The 20,034-nt window shown below is 48.0% G+C and overlaps 1 protein-coding gene across 6 annotated transcripts in view; it reads left to right on the plus strand.

Annotated features, from left to right (window-relative positions):
- The window catches only part of CRHR2 (corticotropin releasing hormone receptor 2), a 202,206-nt gene that overhangs the window by 153,792 nt on the left and 28,380 nt on the right, over window positions 1–20,034 (plus strand). For all 6 annotated transcript variants that reach the window (XM_081834465.1, XM_081834467.1, XM_081834466.1 and 3 more), the window contains 3 exons: window positions 4,858–5,011; window positions 6,386–6,446; window positions 7,225–7,297. In XM_081834465.1, coding sequence (XP_081690591.1) covers window positions 4,858–5,011; window positions 6,386–6,446; window positions 7,225–7,297 — 288 coding nt within the window. The remainder of the gene's footprint in view (window positions 1–4,857; window positions 5,012–6,385; window positions 6,447–7,224; window positions 7,298–20,034) is intronic.

Below are 20,034 nucleotides of genomic sequence, written 5' to 3' on the forward strand. Positions count from 1 at the left end.
ACAGAGCTGGTGTGACATTTGGGGGTACACCTGGGTCCCTTGTTGTCATAATAATAATAATAATAATAATAATAATAATATATTTATATTCTGCCTGTCTGGCTGGGTTTCCCCAGCCACTCTGGGCGGCTCCCAACAGAATATCAAAAACATGATAAAACATCAAACATTAAAAACTTCCCTAAACAGGGCTGCCTTCAGATGTCTTCTAAAAGTCAGATAGTGGTTTATTTCCTTGACATCTGATGGGAGGGTGTTCCACAGGGCGGGGGCCACTACTGAGAAGGCCCTCTGTCTGGTTCCCTGTAACCTCCCTTCTCGCAATGAGGGAACCTCCAGAAGGCCCTCGGAGCTGGACCTCAGTGTCTGGGCTGAATGATGGGGATGGAGACGCTCCTTCAGGTATACTGAAGGACTGAGGCCGTTTAGGGCTTTAAAGGTCAGCACCAACACTTTGAATTGTGCTCGGAAACATACTGGGAGACAATGTAGGTCTTTCAGGACCAGTGTTATGTGGTCTCGGTGGCCACTCCCAGTCACCAGTCTAGCTGCTGCTGTTGTAGTTTCCGGGTCACGCAGAGCGCATTGCAGTAGTCCAAGCGGGAGATAACCAGAGCATGCACCACTCTGGCAAGACAGTCTGCAGGCAGGTAGGGTCTCAGCTTAAGTGGTCACAGTAGTTTTGCGTACCATCTTCCAGCTTCTGTTTTTGGACAGAGATGATCTGACCACAGTGATCTGTGCATTGTCAACATCAAGATTGGCTTGCCGTAATGCGTTCCACATGTGGCTACCCTTAAGGCTGAGTCCAGACACTGCGGCTTACCTAGGAAGCAACCTTATACCAGGCATAGGCAAACTCGGCCCTCCAGATGTTTTGGGACTACAACTCCCATCATCCCTAGCTAACAGGGTCAGTGGTCAGGGATGATGGGAGTTGTAGTCCCAAAACATCTGGAGGGCTGAGTTTGCCTATGCCTGCCTTATACTGAGACAGACCTTTGGTCTATTGAGCTCAGTATTGTTTACACTGACTGACAGCAGCTCTCCGTAGATTCAGAAGGGGTCTCTTCCATCCCTGCCCAGAGATGCAGGGGACTGAAGCTGGAACTTCTGCATGTAGGATACGTCCTCTGCTGCCAGGCTATGGCCGCTGAGCTAAGGAGGGACTCAGAAACATAGCAGGAATGGAATGGACTATCCTAGGAAAGGCTGGCTGGCTGGCTGACACTCTAAGCAGAAGTACTCTGCACTGCAACATTTTGTTGCAGACCCCGCTTGTTTTATATGTACTGAGTACACACACACACACACACACACACACACACACACACACAGGTGCATTTTATTCCCAGAGTTTTAGACCCTGCTATATGCACTCATTTTTTTTCTCCCCCCAGTAGTCTGATCCTTACAAGAACTTTAAAGTGATTTATGATGCTACACCTCACCCAGGTCTTGATGGTACCTTGAGAAGAAGGAAGGGGAAACAAATTCAATCCATTAATCTTTTCCCCCCCAGAAAAGATCATTCCTATAAATAATCCTTGCCTCTTAGACAGGGCTCAGTCCTAAATAATAGGATTGTGCCAGACCAAATTATAGCCCCTCCTTGTCAACGCCTCAGAATTATGGTTTTCATTCTGCCTTATCTCATCTCTCCTTTTCTTTCGTTATCCTGGACAGCGTCCCTCCGGCAAATATTCTGGGCCAGTCCTGGCTCCCCCCCCCCCACTCACAAAGACTCCTGGGAGATGTGGTTTCTTAGAGGGGCTGAGAGTTGTTAAGAGAGACCACCCCCCTCACCCCCCTCACAGAACTACAGTTCCCAGAGTTGTTTAACAACAAATCCCTCTTCCCAGGGGACTCTGGGAATTGTAGCTCTGTGAGGGGTCTCCTACCAGCTGTCAGCACCCTAGGACCCTCGTACGTACAGGACCGCCTCTCCTGGTATGCCCCACAGAGGACCTTAAGGTCCACAAATGACAACACTTTGGAGGCCCCAGGTCTCAAGGTGGTTAGGTTGGTCTCAACTAGGGCCAGGGCCTTTTCAGTACTGGCCCCGACTTGGTGGAATGCTCTGTCACAAGAGACTAGGGCCCTGCGGGACTTGACATCTTTCCGCAGGGCCTGCAAGACAGAGCTGTTCCGCCTAGCCTTTGGCTTGGACTCGGTCTGACCCTTATGTTTCCCTCCCCTTATGGTCTTGATTTATGGGCTACTTTTAAAATGAGGCTGCATTTTAAATTGCATTTTAACCTGTATTTTAAATTGGGGGTTTCCCCCCTCCCCATTATGTTTTTATTGTAATTTTACTGGTGTTAGCTGCCCTGAGCCCAGCTCTGGCCAGGGAGGGCGAGGTATTATTATTAACAAACCACAGCTCCCAGGATTCTCTTTGGTGTAAGCCAGGCTGCATAAAGTGGCGTCCTAGTGCTTTGAATCATAGAACTGTAGAGCTGGAGGGGACCCTGAGGATCATCTAGTCCAACCCAAGAATATGCAGCTGGCCCTTAAGGGAATCGAACCTGCAACCTTGGTGTTATCAGCACCACACTCTAACCAACTGAGCTATCCAGTACGTAGTGCAGATGGTGTCAAAGCCCATCGGAATATAGCTAGGATGCTGGACTAAGATGGGTCATTGACCTGATTCCCCCAAGCGATTTATTTGCCTCTTAAATGAGTTCCAGGTAAATTGAGAATGAAAATGAACTTACCTACTGATCACCAGAAGCTCATTCTTTGCCTATTAATTGCATGGGCGAGAGAGGGAGGGTGGGCTACCCTCACTTATTCCCCCCCCCCCCCCCCCGCATGAAAATCTTTCGTGTTTTGTGCAAATGAAGCCCAGAGTTCGGGTTCCTCAGGGAGACAAGACAAGGCCTCTCTTTTAGCTCAGCTTAATCAGCTGGCTGTATAATTTTATGTCTCTCCAAAAAGGAGAATTGATTAGTACCTGTTTAAGGAATGGTATGTCTAATCACATGCTTCGTGAGCTGTGAGCTTGCGAGTCTGGAGGGAATTAAGCCATTTTCTTCATTTTCTGAAGCGGAAACTTTAAAATAATAATAATAATAATAATAATAATAATAATAATAATAATAATGTATTTTTAATTAATTCTTTTTCAAATAGAGTCATTCAGATAAAGGAGCCTAGGCTGTTGCCCTATAACATTTCAGACCCTGGGCCCATCTAACACAGTATAGCATTCCTAGTCCCTTCGGATGGAAAAATCTGCTCCAATGTTGTGAGCAATACCTACTGATTCTCAACAGACAAAGGGTTGGGTGGATATTATTTCCATTTGTTAGGGAGCAGGGAATCAGTGCATTCTCAAAAACCTGGTGCCTCACACCATGATAAATAGGGCAATCCTATATGTGTCTACTCATAAGAAAGTTCCATTGCTTTCAGTGGCGCTTCCCTGAAGGTATATATCAGGCATAGGCAATCTCGGTCCTCCAGATGTTTTGGGACTACAACTCCCATGATCCCTAGCTAACAGGACCAGTGGTCAGGGATGATGGGAATTGTAGTCCCAAAACATGTGGAGGGCAGAGTTTGCCTATGCCTGGTATATATGGATGAGACCTGGCAGACCCTGCTCAGCCAAAAAAACAAACAAACCCTACCCTAAGTCTTAGAATCATAGAATCATAGAGTTGGAAGAGACCACAAGGGCCATCGAGTCCAACCCCCTGCCAAGCAGGAAACACCATCAGAGCACTCCTGACATATGGTTGTCAGGCCTCTGCTTAAAGACCTCCAAAGAAGGAGACTCCACCACACTCCTTGGCAGCAAATTCCACTGTCGAACAGCTCTTACTGTCAGGAAGTTCTTCCTAATGCTTAGGTGGAATCTTCTTTCTTGTAGTTTGGATCCATTGCTCTGTGTCCGCTTCTCTGGAGCAGCAGAAAACAACCTTTCTCCCTCCTCTATGTGACATCCTTTTATATATTTGAACATGGTTATCATATCACCCCTTAACCTCCTCTGCTCCAGGCTAAACATGAAGTCTAAACATGAAGTCTATCATGGATTTCTCAGTCTAGCCTACCTTACAAGGTTGCTGTGATCATTGAAGGACATGTCAATGTGAAAAATGCAAAATACATTTCTGCAATTATTTTCACTTGTATATTGCGGGCGCACAATAAAAAGTCTTGTTAAGGCTGAATTATCCCAGCAGGTCAGGAATATTGCAGATATTAATATTGCACAGTTTGAAGCAACTGGATGCATAAAAACTAACTCCTTCTGAAATAAAAACATTGCCAAGGCCCATAAGTTTAATTTAAAACTTTCCTCACAGAACTTTCTTCATAACATAACAGAAACATCAAATGAGTTCAATAAGACATACGCCAGTCCAAGGCATAGGCTCCAAGTACCTGACAAAATATGAAATAATTCCAACAGAAATAATTCCAACAGACCTAGAAGCAAAGGTCTGTTTCTCCCCATAGCCTGCATTCCAACCGGCATCCTGTTTTAGGCTGTTTACCTGGAGAGCTTCATTTACATCTCACAGAGTCTGGGAACAAAAAAATGGCAGATGCCACCCTTCCAAGACAGCAGATTTGCAATTCAATACCTCTCATGTGGTCTAAGGTTAAACACTCCTGTGTTAGCTAGGAGAAAACAACCATAGTTCATTATCGACTCAGTTAGAGTTCAGAGTCCTATTCTTGCCATCAATATAGCCCCATGGAAAATCCCCATGTTAAAGCCTTCATGAATACACATAGCCATTCCCACTTCAGTGTCAATTAAACCAATTAAACTTAACGAGGAAGTGTTCACCTGCCCTGTAGGCCTCACCTATGCTTCCCTTCTGCTTCCCCTTCTAGCTGTGGTGCCGGTGCATCACAGCCATCTTCAACTACTTTGTGGTGACCAATTTCTTTTGGATGTTTGTGGAAGGCTGCTACCTGCACACGGCCATCGTCATGACCTACTCGACAGACAAGCTGAGGAAGTGGGTTTTCCTCTTCATCGGATGGTGTAAGTAACACGCCGTAGGCTTGTCTAAACAAAACAAAAAAAGTTTTTAGGTCTCGCAGAGAAGAGCCACCTGCCTGATATCAATAGGCAGGGAGGTCGAAAGTGTGGGTGCTGCCACGCTAAAAAGAAATCAAGTCCTTACAAATGCAGAACAGATATTATGGGGCAGCAGTAGCAGTGCCAAGTCTGCCAGTCGAAGTGGTCAAGTGGGCATTTGTGGCTGGGAGAAGGAGTAGGTACCATAGCTGTCAACTGTCCCTTATTTGGCGGGAAACCCCCTTATCGCAGCGCCGTGTCCCGCTGCTGTCCCTTATTGATGATGTCCCTTAAATTTCCCGGGTTTCATGCTCGCCCGGCTCGGGAGGGAAGCAGCGGCTCGGGGTCTTCTGCCACGAGAGAGCGTGAGCGCACGAGCTGCCATGTCTCCGTCTCTCCCTTTTCCCCTTCAGGGGCGCGTCGTGAGGAGACGGGTAGTGGCGGGCGGGCAGGCAGGCCCTCTCTTGCGAGACTTCCGCCGCGCTGCCAGAGGAAGCCAGAGGCGGCTGAGGAGGCGGCCTGAGGGAGGAGGAAGAGGAGGGTATAGGGAGGGACGCAGAAGAGCGGTGCTTCAGCAGTCGCGGCAGAGCCACAAACGCCTCATGCCAGGCTCGTGAGCGGCGTGGGAGAGAGTCTGTCTCCTTCCCTCCCTCCCTCTCAGGAGGGGAAGGGCCGATGGAACTCCTCGCACCAGGACAACGGCAGCCCCGACATGCTGCTTAGCATACCCTCCAACCAGTGCAGCGTCTTAATGTAGTGATTTCCCCCTCTCCATCCCTTTCATAACTCTATTTTTATAAATCATTTGTTCATCCATAGTTCAAATTTTTACAAGTTTTCTGTCAATCCTACCAATGTATGTAACTCTTGACAATAGCTTTTCAACTAAATTATAAACTTTCCCCATTCTTTATTAAAGAGGTCCTCTTCCTGGTTTCTAATTCTGCCTGTAAGCTTTGCCATCTCGACGTCGTTCATCAGTTTTGTCTGCCACTCTTCTTTGGTCAGAGTTGTAGACCCTTAGGATCATCTAGTCCAACCCCCCTGCAAAACATAGTTGCAGCAAAAGCAGCATGGCTCCATCAGTGCGGGATTTCTGTATAAGCTAAGCAAAATCCCTTATTTTGGCTGCTGATCCCTTATTTTTGAGGCTGCTGGTCCCTTATTTTCAAATCTGTAAGTTGACAGCTATGGTAGGTACGAAAGGGGGTGAAGGTGACCATGGGGTTTGTGGGTGTGTGTGCAAAGGGGGCTGTACAACTGCAGAGAGAAGGCACACTAATTTGTCAAAGCTACCTGGACAATCTCTCTTTCCCCCCTGCCCCACTGCTTTTGCAGGTATTCCTTGTCCAATTATTATTGCCTGGGCTGTCTGCAAGCTGCATTATGAAAACGAGCAGTGAGTACAACCTTTTCATCCATTTCTCATGACTGAGCAGCTGAGTCAAAACGCTCCTTAGCAGGCGCCAGCATCTGTATGCATGCGCTCTAACCAGGGACAATGGAAAGTGAAAATTGCCATTAGGATGGACAGGATTCTATCTACAGATAGGTAGCCGTGTTGGTCTGTCATGGTCAAAACAAAATAAAAAAATTCCTTCCAGTAGCACCTTAAAGACCAACTGAGTTAGTTCTAGGTATGAGCTTTCGTGTGCATGCACACTTCTTCAGATACGATTCTATCTGTCAGTTTTCAGAGCTGGGTGCTTTGAAGGAAGGGAGTCGCCACAAATTTTCAAGGGCCCGACAGCCATTTGAAGGCCATTTCTTCCCGATTCCTCACCTCATCCTTTTGCTAAGAACCAGCCAAACGCTTGTTAATTGGATGACATGTGAGAGCATGTGTAAACTCTGAAGGAGGAAAATATCTCCTCATTTCCACAGCAGACTTGAAAGTGAGGAGGTGCACCTCAGACATTTGACCATGTATGCGCATCGCAAGGGCTGTTTGGAACTTGTAATCTGCCATTACAGTCTTTGTCGAAAGGGAGTGCATGTGATGGGGACACAAACCAGATTCACCCGTGTCCTTTCCCATGCGCTATTGTGCTGAAAAACGAAATGGCGTTTCAGAAGCTGTAGTTGTGTGCGATCCTGCAAGATCCAAGCCAGCCTTAGTCCAGTTTAGTTGATAGGTGGGATTTGCACGAGCTTAAGAAATGATGTTCTGTTTGCAGGTGCTGGTTTGGAAAGGAATCGGGGAAGTATATAGACTACATCTACCAAGGACCAGTGATTCTTGTCTTGCTGGTAAGAAAATAAATGGCATTGGAAGCCTCCTCGGAAATATGCAAAATTCCCCCTGTCTCAATTTCTACCTGGATTTAAGGTTTTCATGTGACCTGACCATGTTTACAGAGTGGTAAAGGTAAAGGTAAAGGGACCCCTGACTGTTAAGTCCAGTCGCGGATAACTCTGGTGTTGCAGCGCTCATCTCACTTTACTGGCTGAGGGAGCTGACATTTGTCCGCAGACAACTTTCAGGTCCTGTGGCCAGCATGACTAAGCCGCTTCTGGTGAACCAGAGCAGTGCATGGAAATGCCATTTACCTTCCTGCCAGAGTGGTACCTACTTATCTACTTGCACTTTGACATGCTTTTGAACTGCTAGGTTGGCAGGAGCAGGGACCGAGCAATGGGAGCTCATCCTGTCGTGGGGATTTGAACCACCGACCTTCTTATCGGCAAGTCCTAGGCTCTGTGGTTTAGACCACAGAATAATAACAACAACAGCAACAACAATAATTTTATTATTTATACCCCACCCATCTGGGTAGGTTTTTGAAGCCACTCTGGGCAGCTTCCAGCAGAATATAAAAACACGGGGAAAGGCCTTCCACAGGGCGCTACCAGCAAGAAAACCCTCTGCATTATCAATCTGCTATTGTTTTGCTTGCTGATGTCTTTAATAATAATAATAATAATAATAATAATAATAATAATAATTTATTATTTATACCCCGCCCATCTGGCTGAGTTTCCCCAGCCACTCTGGGCGGCTCCCAATCAAGTGTTAAAAACAATACAGCATTAAATATTAAAAACTTCCCTAAACAGGGCTGCCTTCAGGTGTCTTTTAAAAATAGGATAGGCTTATTTCCTTCACGTCTGGTGGGAGGGTGTTCCACAGGATGAGCGCCACTACCGAGAAGGCCCTTTGTCTGGTTCCCTGTAACCTCACTTCTCAGAATGAGGGAACCACCAGAAGGCCATCGGCACTGGACCTCAGTGTCCGGGCTGAACGATGGGGGAGGAGACACTCCTGGGAGTGGGGTTAAGAAAGTAAGGATATGAAATTATACATGTTTTGTCTTTGTCTTTTTGTGTGTTCGTGATGTCTTTATAAAATGTGAAAATCCAATAAAAATTTATTAAAAAAAAAAAGAGGAGACACTCCTTCAGGTATACAGGACCGACGCCATTTAGGGCTTTAAAGGTCAGCACCAACACTTTGAATTGTGCTCGGAAACGTACTGGGAGCCAACGTAGATCTCTCAGGAGCAGTCTTAGCGGCCGCCCCCAGTCACCAGTCTAGCTGCCGCATTCTGGATTAATTGCAGTTTCTGGGTCACCTTCAAAGGTAGCCCCACGTAGAGCGCATTGGAGTAGTCAAAGCGGGAGATAACCAGAGCATGCACTGTTAAGATATTCCGTTCCACCTTAAAAGGGGACAGGCTGTTGTGAGTCACAGCCTACGTATTTCCTGTTCACAGGATGTTTCTGTTTTGTTATTGCTTTCGTTTTCTCTCTGTGCCTGAGACATCAATGCAGGCAGTCATGTTTTCTTTGTTCTGACCAACGCTGAATAAAATTGTAAATAATGCTCTCCTGCGTGCATCTTTCGCTGTGCATTATCTGCTGATAGAGCGTGCAAGAGCTCTGGAATGTGGGAAGCTATTTCTGGGGCTCATGTTGCTAATTAACTGATACTGCGTTTCTACGAGAGATCGCTGGATCATCCGGAGACGGCATGGGGCATGATGGCCTTTGTCTCCCTGGCAGTATCCCAACATGCACCACTCTGGCAAGACAGTCCACAGGCAGGTAGGGTCTCATCCTGCGTACCAGATGGAGCTGATAAACAGCCGCCCTGGACACAGAATCAACCTGCGCCTTCCTTTGCTGCCATTTTCAGTTTTGCTGACAGTGGAACAGACTGCTAGAGGTTTTTAAGCAGGGGCTGGATGGTCACCTATCCGGGATGCTATACAGCAGATTTCTTAGATTTGGACTAGAGGGCCTTTGAGGTCCCCCTGCCTCTATGCTATGCCTCTCTTTGGCACAAAAGGCCATTTTCCAGTCTAGTGTTTGACTTGATGTTATGTGCTTCCGTAAGGCAAGTTGTGAGATTATCCTTACGCTGCAGGTGAGGCGAACGGTTGGAAATAAGAGGCGCTCCCTTAACGCCAGAATTCGTGGACATGTGGGAGGTTCAAGGCAGACGAAAGAAAGCATTTTTTTATACACAGCGCTTGGCTGAAATATGGATTTCTCTCCCACAAGCTGCCATGATGGCTAGCAAGCTGGGCGGCTGTAACAGAGGATTAGACAAATTCATGGAGGAGCAATGGCTGCCAGCCACAGTGACTGTGCTCTGAACTCCACTGTCAGAAGCAGCTGTGCTTCTGAATTTCAGCTGCTGGAAATCGCAGGAGGGAAGAGGGCTTTGGTGCTCAAATCCTGCTTGTGGGTTTCACAGGCACCTCGTTGGCCACTGTTAGAACAGACTGCTGGACTAGATGGGCCACTGGCCTGATAAGGTGGACTCTTCTTAAAAAGCTGCAGGTATAGCAATGCACCACAGAGCCACAGAATTTTTGAGCTGGAAGTGTAATGGTTGTAAGGGGGTTACTTGTGCGTAAATTGCCTTCGGTTTAGTTTGATTGCTTGCCCAACCATGCTTAGGCTCACAGCTCGCCCTCCGTGACCTGTTAGTCACTTGCAGAATTCGTCAGTGGGCGTTTCTTGAACCTCCTCCAGCATAAAAGCTGTTTGACGCCAAGTCTCCGCCTATGTTCCCTGCGCGGAACTCGTCTGCGCAAGTAAGGGGAAGGCTGGGGCGTGCCAGCGCTCTCTCCACTAGTTTCTGGTGAAGGGTCTCGGAGCCCTGTCACCAATTCCTCCATCTCCCTCTCTTCTCTACTGGTGTTACGCTGAATTCCTTCCCCCCTGCTGGTCCCCTCTCCGGCATCGCTCTGGAGCCCTGCCTCCGCCTCTCGCTCTGATGTCAGTTCCCTGACAGGAAGGAACCCATAGGATCGTCTACGTAGTCCCTGCCATGCTATGAGAATTTGAACCCTGGCTCAAATTCACCCCAACACTTGCAAAATGTCAGCAAGGCTTGGCGTGCATATGCAGCTTTTTGTACCCAATTCCACAGGAGATCCCAGCAAGGCCCCTGCTGCACGCTATGATCCTGGTACCACTATCTAATGGCAAAAAGATGTCTTTCAGGCCCATCAGCAGCTGCAGGAAAGAGTCCTCTCTGCTGCTTCCCCCCCCCCCACCAACTTTTTTCATTTTGTTTTACCTGAAAAGCAACCCTTCTCTTGTTGCCTTGGGATTTGGTGGCTGATCATTCCTCAGCCGGGGATGAGATGACTTAATTGGCCAGTTTGCCATCTCCAAAGCTCCGCAGACACAATATTGTCAGCCCAGGTGAGAAGCGAGGCGAGGAAGGAAGCAGAAACCAGTGGAGGCCAATAAGCTCTTAATGACATGCCAGGCAGAGCCTCTCTCTTCCTTGCATAAAAGCATCCTTAGCAGTTCAAACTGCAGAGAAAGAGATTGGAGTGAGCCACCTGCAGAAGAGGCTCCCTGCTCTCTCTCATAATAAACACCTTCTCTCCACCGTCTGCTGCTTGCGGGGCAAGAGGAAATGGAGCCAGTTGGTTGTTGGTTCCCACCAGTTTACATCCCGAGAGGGGAAATGGTCCGTTAGGGTGAATGTGGCATTGCCCAGCCAACCTCAGTCGGCCGTCAGCCAGCTCATACCTGCCTGTCTTTGTGGAGCAAGCGCTCCATTTGCCAAAAAAAAAAAAAGACCAGTCTTCTCTGCTAACACAGTTGTCCATTTGGAAAATGGGGATCAGAAACCTTTGTGGGTCTACTTCAAGCCATCAGTAGGTCCCAGAACATCTTCTTCCGACCTCTGTGCTATAGCACCAAATGTTGTGTGTGTGTGTGTGTGTGTGTGTGTGTGTGTGTGGAGAGGGGGGGTAGAGCCAGATTTAGGTTTGATGAGGCCCTAAGCTATGAAGGCAATGGGGCATTTATATGTCCAGCTGTCTTTTGTCAACAACAAACTGTCGCTGTTTTTTGTGTTGAATATATGCTATGTGGTAATTTTGGGACCTAATAGGTATCTAAAGCCATTTGCACATTAACAAAATATGTATTTTATCAAAGCTATCAGTAGGTTCCGGAACATCTTCTTCTGATCTCTGTGCTATAGCACCAAATGTTAGGGGGGGGGGTGGGAGAGAGAGCGAGAGAGAGCGCTTTAAAAACTGTGACATGAGGCCTTTTGTCACTCTATTTATAGAAATCATAATGGTAGGGTTGATACTGCTGAGTGAATAAAAGGTTGGGGTTTTTTTTACAATGGGCAACAGACTCGTAAAAGAGCTGCCGATTTGTGGGAAACGATGATAAATGCACTTAATGAGTTCCTTGAAACACGCTTGGCACCAGATTCCCCTTAATTGTGTTAAGACAGCGCTACACGACGGTTTACAGGAACCTTCGTTGTATGTGTTTAACCGCTGCAAGACAGACCACCAGGAAGCCCCGGAAGGCGGAATGGCTTAGAACGGCTTGGGAATTATTCACTTTAGCAAATTTAACGCAGCCCGTCAATTTTCTGCTCAATAGTGCCAATCAGCTCTAAACATGTCTATGAATTGCTGTTGGTCCTGGCAGACAAATGGGATCTCCATGTTTCAGGAGTGGTAAGCCTGTATATTTAGAAACATAGGAAACTGCCTGGTGTTGAGTGGGAACCATTTGTCCATCTGGGTCAGTCAACACTGGTTGGCAGTGGTTCTTCAGGGTTAATGTCACAGAATCTCCTTCCTTGGAGGTTTTTAAACAGACGTTGGGCAGCCACCTGTCAGCGATTCTTTAGCTCCGACCCCTGCATTGCAAGGAGTTGGACTAGGTGACCCATGTGGTCCCTACCACCACTAATAATAATAATAATAATAATAATAATAATAATAATAATAATTTATACCCCGCCCATCTGGCTGGGCTTCCCCGGCCACTCTGGGTGGCTACCAACAAAATATTAAAATACAATAATGCATCAAACATTAAAACCTAGACAGCATCTTAAAAAGCTGTCGACATCACCTTGCCGACAAAGGTCCCTATAGTTAAAGCTATGGTTTTCCCAGTAGTGATGTATGGAAGTGAGAGCTGGACCATAAGGAAGAATGATTGCCGAAGAATTGATGCTTTTGAATTATGGTGCCGGAGGAGACACTTGAGAGTCCCATGGACTGCAAGATCAAACCTCTCCATTCGTAAGGAAATCAGCCCTGAGTGCTCACTGGAAGGACAGATCCTGATGCTGAGGCTCCAATACTTTGGCTACCTCATGAGAAGAGAAGACTCCCTGGAAAAGACCCTGATGTTGGGAAACATGGAGGGCACAAGGAGAAGGGGACGACAGAGGATGAGATGGTTGGACAGTGTTCTTGAAGCTACCAGCATGAGTTTGACCAAACTGCGGGAGGCAGTGGAAGACAGGAGTGCCTGGCGTGCTCTGGTCTATGGGGCCACAAAGAGTTGGACATGACTAAACGACTAAACAACAACAACAACAAAAACCAGGGCTACCTTCAGATGTCTTCTAAAAGTCTGGTAGTTGTTGTTCTCTTTGACATCTGGTGGGAGGGCATTCCACAAGGCAGGCGCCACTACCGAGAAGACCCTCTGCCTTGTTCCCTGTAACTTGGCTTCCCTATAATTCACACAGGCGGAGGACCATAACCAAAGTGGCCCACCTCGGATTCTGTTGGACCATGGTTCTCATCACACCATTGGCAATGCTGGCTGAGGCTGATTGATGCCGGGGTCCATCTGAAGGGCACCATGTTGCCTCTGCCCCCTTGCTCTAACCATTACACCGCTCTGCCTCTGAAAAGAGAGCAAGGAATCATGGTATCCTTACAATGCCCACCATCAGAACTCTTCCCAGGTGCATCTGTCTGGGGAGGCTGTGTGGAGTTCTCCAGCCCGCCCCACTTTCTTCCTCGGATATATTTCCAAACATTTCGCAAAATAGCTCCTTGATTGCAAAGATCCCTCGTTTCCTCATCCCTTGCCACTCTTCCGGAAGCAAGTTGCTCACGTTTCAAGATGAATATTCAAAACGAGCCAGCGGGGAGGCATGTGGTTTTGCCATTCGCTCCTCCGTTCAGTCTTCTTTGAGCATCACAAATATGCCGTATTTTTTGCTCTATAAGACTCACTTTTTCCCTCCTAAAAAGTAAGGGGAAATGTGTGTGCGTCTTATGGAGCGAATGCAGCAACTATCCCAGAAGCCAGAACAGCAAGAGGGATTGCTGATTTCACTATGCAGTGATCCCTCTTGCTGTTCTGGCTTCTGAGATTCAGAATATTTTTTTTCTTGTTTTCCTCCTCCAAAAGCTTATGTCTTATGGTCTGGTGCGTCTTATAGAGCGAAAAATACGGTAATAAGTGGACTTTTAGACCAGGCCGAAGGTGAGGGTGTAAGTCTGGTGTATACGAAGCCCTGCCTATAATTTTGAAGGAAAAGGTCCGCTTTAAATTCTTTCATTGCATTTCTTCCGCAGCCAGCCATGTCTTAGGAAATGGGTGGAATAATGTTTATACCTTGATTATAAACTGAGCCTTACACTGTCTACTCACAAGTAAGTTCCATTCAATTGAGCTAACTCCAAGGTAACTGGGTAAAGACAGGGCAGCCTTACACTGCAATACAGAGCATTTTTTTCAGAACTAAATCCCACTGGGGATGCGGGTGGCACTGTAGGTTAAACCACAGAGCCTAGGACTTGCTGACCAGAAGGTCAGGGATTTGAATCCCCGTGACGGGGTGAGCTCCCATTGCTCGGTCCTTGCTCCTGCCAGCCTAGCAGTTCAAAAGCACGTCAAAGTGCAAGTAGATAAATAGGTACCACTCCGGCGGGAAGGTAAATGGCGTTTCCATGCGCTGCTCTGGTTTGCCAGAAGCGGCTTAGTCATGCTGGCCACATGACCCGGAAGCTGTACACCAGCTCCCTTGGCCAATAAAGCGAGATGAGCGCCGCAACCCCAGAGTCAGCCACGACTGGACCTAATGGTCAGGGGTCCCTTTACCTTTTTAAATTCCACTGAGTTCAATAGGATTTACTCTCTGGTATGTTCCTGATCATTCTCAGTGTTGCCATTATTATTATTATTATTATTATTATTATTATTATTATTATTCACTTTTTCCTCCGACAGGGACTCAAGGCAGCTTATTTCATTCCACGTATCTGTGGAAGGTGTTGCATATTATCCTTCCCTCGCCCGTTTCTTTTACAACGATCCTGTGAGGTAGGATTGGCATGGAGGTTGTAATTGGCTTGAGGTGGCCAATGTCACTGTGCGTATGGCAGCATCTACGTGTGTGATAGACATCAGACATGGGAGAAGCCTCCTGATGCAGAAGGGGATGTCCCTATTTTCATCTGAGAAATGTTAGAGGACATGGAAGCATGCTGCCTCTGACAGCAAACGCAGAACACAGCTTTCATGGCCAGTAGAACAGGATGCTTGGGAAAGATGGGCTCCTCTTAATAAGTTCTTAATTTCTTGGTGGCACTACAGTGTTGCCCAGAAAACCAGCAGCCTTTGACCAGCTGTGGCGTGGATTTTTAATATATATATTTGGCTCAGAGCTTGGCAAAGCAGCCTGGGCTGCACAATTCTGTCTGACGGTCTCCATCTCCAGAAGCCCTGGCAAGCAGACTAAAGGTTAAGGGGATTTAGATGATGTGCACCAGGCCTTAGGGGAAAGAGCGCTGTCCCTTGTACTCCCGGCGCCACCTGACTAATTGCAACAAACGGCAGCTGCCGCAGTTTCTGAATCACTCCGTGGCATTTGCGGGCAATAGGAAGAGCTTGTTAGCATTCTGTATTTCCAGTTACTCAGACCCCACCCTCCTCACACACACGCTTCCCAGAGGACTTGGCCTAATTGACTCATAATGCACACAATCCACGGGTCTAGCCTCTAGCCCACAGATGCTTTCATTTCTCTTCATCTCTGGCCTGCACAGACTGACCAAGATGTTCCTTTGCACCTGCTTCAGTGATATTGCATAATATCACACCTGCAAGGCAATATGCTTTGGTGCCAGTATTAGATTTGGGGAGGCTCACAGGCATGATTTGACTGCATAAGCTTCTTGCTGCCGCTGCTGCCTGCTCTCTTCGAATTGTAGGATAGTAAAGCTGGAAAGGTGCGCTGGGCCTGGGGGTAACCCTTGAAACGCGGTCCAGGACCGGTCCAGAATATGCAGTCAGTCCAACAGGGCCAAGGCAGGATCATAGCTGTCAACTTACAGATTTGAAAATAAGGGATCAGCAGCCAAAATAAGGGATTTTAGTCAACCAGCAGCCAAACGAAGCCTCAAGCGGTGGTTCCCACAGCACAACAACCCAGCAAAGGGGATGCAGCAAGGAAAACCACCGTCACCTCTGGGAAGCGCTGAGCAAAGGCGAGTCCCCAGGCAAGACAGTCGATTTGATCGGCACAAAGCAGGCAAGCTCCACCACCACCCCCAGTCATTCTTAGACTCCTTATGGGTGAGCAACGCAGCCAAGCAAAACAGTTGTAGCCTCCCTCCTCCCTGGCCGGCAGGGAGGGAGAGGAGCTGCTTCCTTTGAAACCCAGGAAATTTAAGGGACAGCAGAGGGACACAGTGCTGGGATAAGGGACTTTCCCACCAAATAAGGGACAGTTGACAACTATGGGCAGGATACGAGGCAGGAAACCAGGCAAGGACAGGTACAGGATCTCACGCAGGATCTAGCAAACAGCAATGTTGCTCCTGCAACCTGGGGAGGGGTCCGACAGACTTTTATCTTTGTTGGGGTAACGGCCAGTCCTGATCCCCTGGTGACTCACCTCCCTGTTTTGCCCGAAGGTGAACACTCCTCCTGCGAGTACTCAGGTCTCTCCTTCTCTCAGACCTTAGTCTCTGCAGCTTGGAAGACGTTGGTGGGTTACTAGACCCAGGGGCCGCCTCAGCCTCCCCTGACCCAACTGGTAGTGGAGCAGCTGTAAGTGATGGCCCAGCTAAAGGCAACGAGGTCATCCCCGCATCTGGAGCCAGGGCAGGCTCAGGCCCCTGACTCAGCCCAGCTGGTGTTTGTTGCAGGGGAACCTGTGCAGACTAGGACTCTTCAGGATCAGCCCCAGACTTGGTTCAGATGATGCATGAGGCAAAGGATCCGATGCAGACTGAGACTCCTCTGGTTCCGAGTCCGAGCCCGAATCCCAGGCCATCACAAAGGGACTCTGAGGGCCATCTAGTCCAACCCCCCTGCAAAGCAGGGATCTTGCTGGCTCCCGCTTGAGCCCAGCCTGGGCCGCTGCCCCAAAGGGCAAGGAATAGATGCTGAGAAACATCTGAGGTTGCTGCATTAGAGTGAACTGGGCATTGCCCCACCAGCCTCAATTCGCCCTCTGCCAGCCCATTCCAGCCTCCCCACCTTCTAGCTTATAAAACTATTCTAGGGGTGGCACTGCCTGTTCATTACCTCCTCCTTAGGCTCAGGGTTGCTGCCACTGACTGGCTGGATACAGAGGTGGGGTGGGAGGCATGAGCCGGGGAACCCATGGGAATCTCCTGGGGAAGGAGGCTACGAGCCCGGGGATTGGTGGTGGAACAACAGGAGTGGTTAGTGGAAGAAGACTGGGAGGAGCAGGAGGTGTCAAAGACTGAAGACTGTCTCGCCAGAGTGGTGCATGCTCTAGTTATGTCCCGCTTGGACTACTGCAATGCACTCTACGTGGGGCTACCTTTGAAGGTACAGCTACAACTAATCCAGAATGCGGCAGCTAGACTGGGAGTGGCTGCCAAGACCATATAACACTGGTCCTGAAAGACATACATTGTCTCCCAGTACGTTTCGGAGCACAATTCAAAGTGTTTATGCTGACCTTTAAAGCCCTAAACGGCCCTGGCCCTGTATACCTGAAGGAGCATCTTCACCCCCATCGTTCTGCCCGGACACTAAGGTCCAGCTCTGTGGGCCTTCTGGCGGTTCCCTCCCTGTGAGAAGTGAGGTTACAGAGAACCAGGCAGAGGGCCTTTTTGGTAGTGGCGCCCGCCCTGTTGAACGCCCTCCCATCAGATGTTAAGGAAATAAACAACATTCTGACTTTTAGAAGACATCTGAAGACAGCCCTGTTTAGGGAAATTGTTAATGTTTGATGTTTTATCGTGTTGTTAATATTCCGTTGGGAGCTGCCCAGAGTGGCTGGGGAAACCCAGCCAGATGGGTGGGGTATAAATAAATGGTGGTGGTGATGAAGCAACAGGGTTTGGTGAGCAGGAAGAGGCTGTGGCAGAGAGCAGTCCAGAACCAGAGGCAGAAGCAAAGGCTGGTGAGGAAGAGGGCCAAGAGGCAGAGTGGAGGCAGGCTGCTGAAGAAGCCAGGGGGGTCTTTCCCTCCTGCTGTGTACAGCTCCCCTCTCCCTGGTCTCACAGAACATGGAGAGAAATGAAGATGGTGGAGCAAAGAGAGACTAGATGAAGGAGTATTAGGCTGCTGGGGAAGGAACTGGGGAAAGAGCCTTAGCAGTGGGAAGTTGGGGACCTTCAGTCCTCACAACTGCCCCATTGGGACAAAACCTACTGGGTTGCTGTGATCACTAGGCCTGTTTTCATTTCTTTGAACAAAGAGTTGACTTCACTTTTATTGCCAACCAACTCCTGACTCTGGCTCCTGACATTTGCCCTTGTGGGACACCGCAGGGAGGAGGAGGAGGACCAATGCTAGAAGGAGTTGCCTGCTGTTGGCTCACGTCTCAAAATGGTTCGGTGAATCCTAAAAGGGATTCTTTCTGGGATGCGTATCATTCTTCAAAGGAAATGAGACTTACTCAAGAACAGCAAGGCAATCTGAAAAGGCAAATGAAGAAGAAATCCGGAGGTCAGGAGACCATTAGTTGAGCGAGGTCAGGCTGACAAAACGCTGAAGAGCTCGGGTTATCAAATCACAGGATTTGGGGTTGGCATTACTTTTCATACATCGGCAAAGGATGATTATTCAGGATAATGGCTTTGCTTACTAAGAAAGCGTCTCCTGCTAAGAGAGCAATTAGGAAATGGCCCGTGGTCTTGTAACTGATTCATAACAGCAATTTTAAAAGCACAGATAGTCAGCTGTAAAGCATCGCCCCCACCCCCAACTCCAAAACCTGAATGGAGGACATTCTGGACCAAGTTGTCAAAGAACAAAACAGCATTGAATAGTGTGGTGGTGGCTGGGGAAATCCAGCCAGATGGGCAGGGTATAAATAATGAATTATTATTGTTACTAAATTGCTGGTATCTGGCCTAAAGCATTAGTTAGCTCTTTGAATCTCAATTTATTTATTTATTTATTTGCTTACTCATCTTAGAACCCCCTAATTTAACAAATTCTCTAAGCAACTCTCAGGAAATTACAATCATTAACCGGCAAGCAAGAGGTAAACATGTGCTATCAAAATACAATTAAAAATCCATTTTTAAAAAATTGAGCAGAACATTGAAAGCAAAAGTACTGAGCAGGGTGATCAGAAAATAAATCAAGAAAATAGATAGAGCTAATATGGTGGCATGAAAATATATATTGCCCCTCTTGGGTGCTACCCTTCGGAAGCATCACGGCTGCTCTACATTGTGAACTATTAATAGTGTGGCTCTAGCACCAGCCTGCTGGGGTAAAGGATTGGAGCTCTCTGAATCCTGGCTCTTGTTGCCTCTGATAGGAGGAAAAGAAGGCTCTTGTGGCTCTCCTTGCCTTCCTTAGACTTCCTTAGAGAGCCAGTGTGGTGTAGTGGTTAAGAGCAGTGGACTCATAATGTGGTGAGCCGGGTTCGCTTCCCCGCTCCTCCACATGCAGCTGCTGGGTGACCTTGGGCTAGTCGCACTTCTCTGAAGTCTCTCAGCCCCTCTCACCTCACAGAGTGTTTGTTGTGGGGGAGGAAGGGAAAGGAGAACGTTAGCCGCTTTGAGACTCCTTCGGGTAGTGATAAAGCGGGATATCAATTCCAAACTCTTCTTCTTCTCCTTCTCCTTCTCCTCCTTCTTCTCCACGAACGTCTCCTTTGGCTGATTTCAGAGGCTGATTTGCCTCTTTCTGATATTCTGACATTAATGAAATCTCAGCATTTTGACTCTAAAATGTATTTAAGTCAGAACACATAAACTGAGCTCACTTCGGTGTCTGGTTTCAGGAACTGTAACACTACCAATTCTACGTAAACAAAAAGCAACCTGCATAAACAAAAAGTAAAATTTGCCTGCCAGATCAGGCCAAAGTCCAGCACCCTGTTCTCAATGGGGCCAACCAAATGCCTGTGGAAAACCGGCAAACAGGACCCAGGCACAACACCAACTCTCCCCTCCTGTGGTTTTCAGAAACGGGCATTCAAAAGCAGCACAACCTCTAGCCATGCAGGCAGAACATAGCCGTCGAAGTTGCTGGCCATCATTGGCTCCATATTGGACCACCGGTCCATCTCTCTCAGGACTGCTTGCATGCCAACAGAGGTGGCATCTCTGTGGGGTTTCAGGCCAGGAGTCTTTCCCAGCCCTACCCAGAGATGCCAGGGAGTGGACCTGGGACCTTCTGCATGCAAAGCAGCTGCTCTCTCTCATTCAGCTACAAACTGTCAAAAAAAGGGGAGGCACAAGCATATCAGTGTCGTGGTGCAAAGTGTTGGGATGTTGCCAGGGAGACGGGGGCACTTG

This window comes from Podarcis erhardii, assembly GCF_964252035.2.
Source record: "Podarcis erhardii genome assembly, chromosome: 12".
NCBI classification, from domain to species: Eukaryota; Metazoa; Chordata; class Lepidosauria; order Squamata; family Lacertidae; genus Podarcis; species Podarcis erhardii.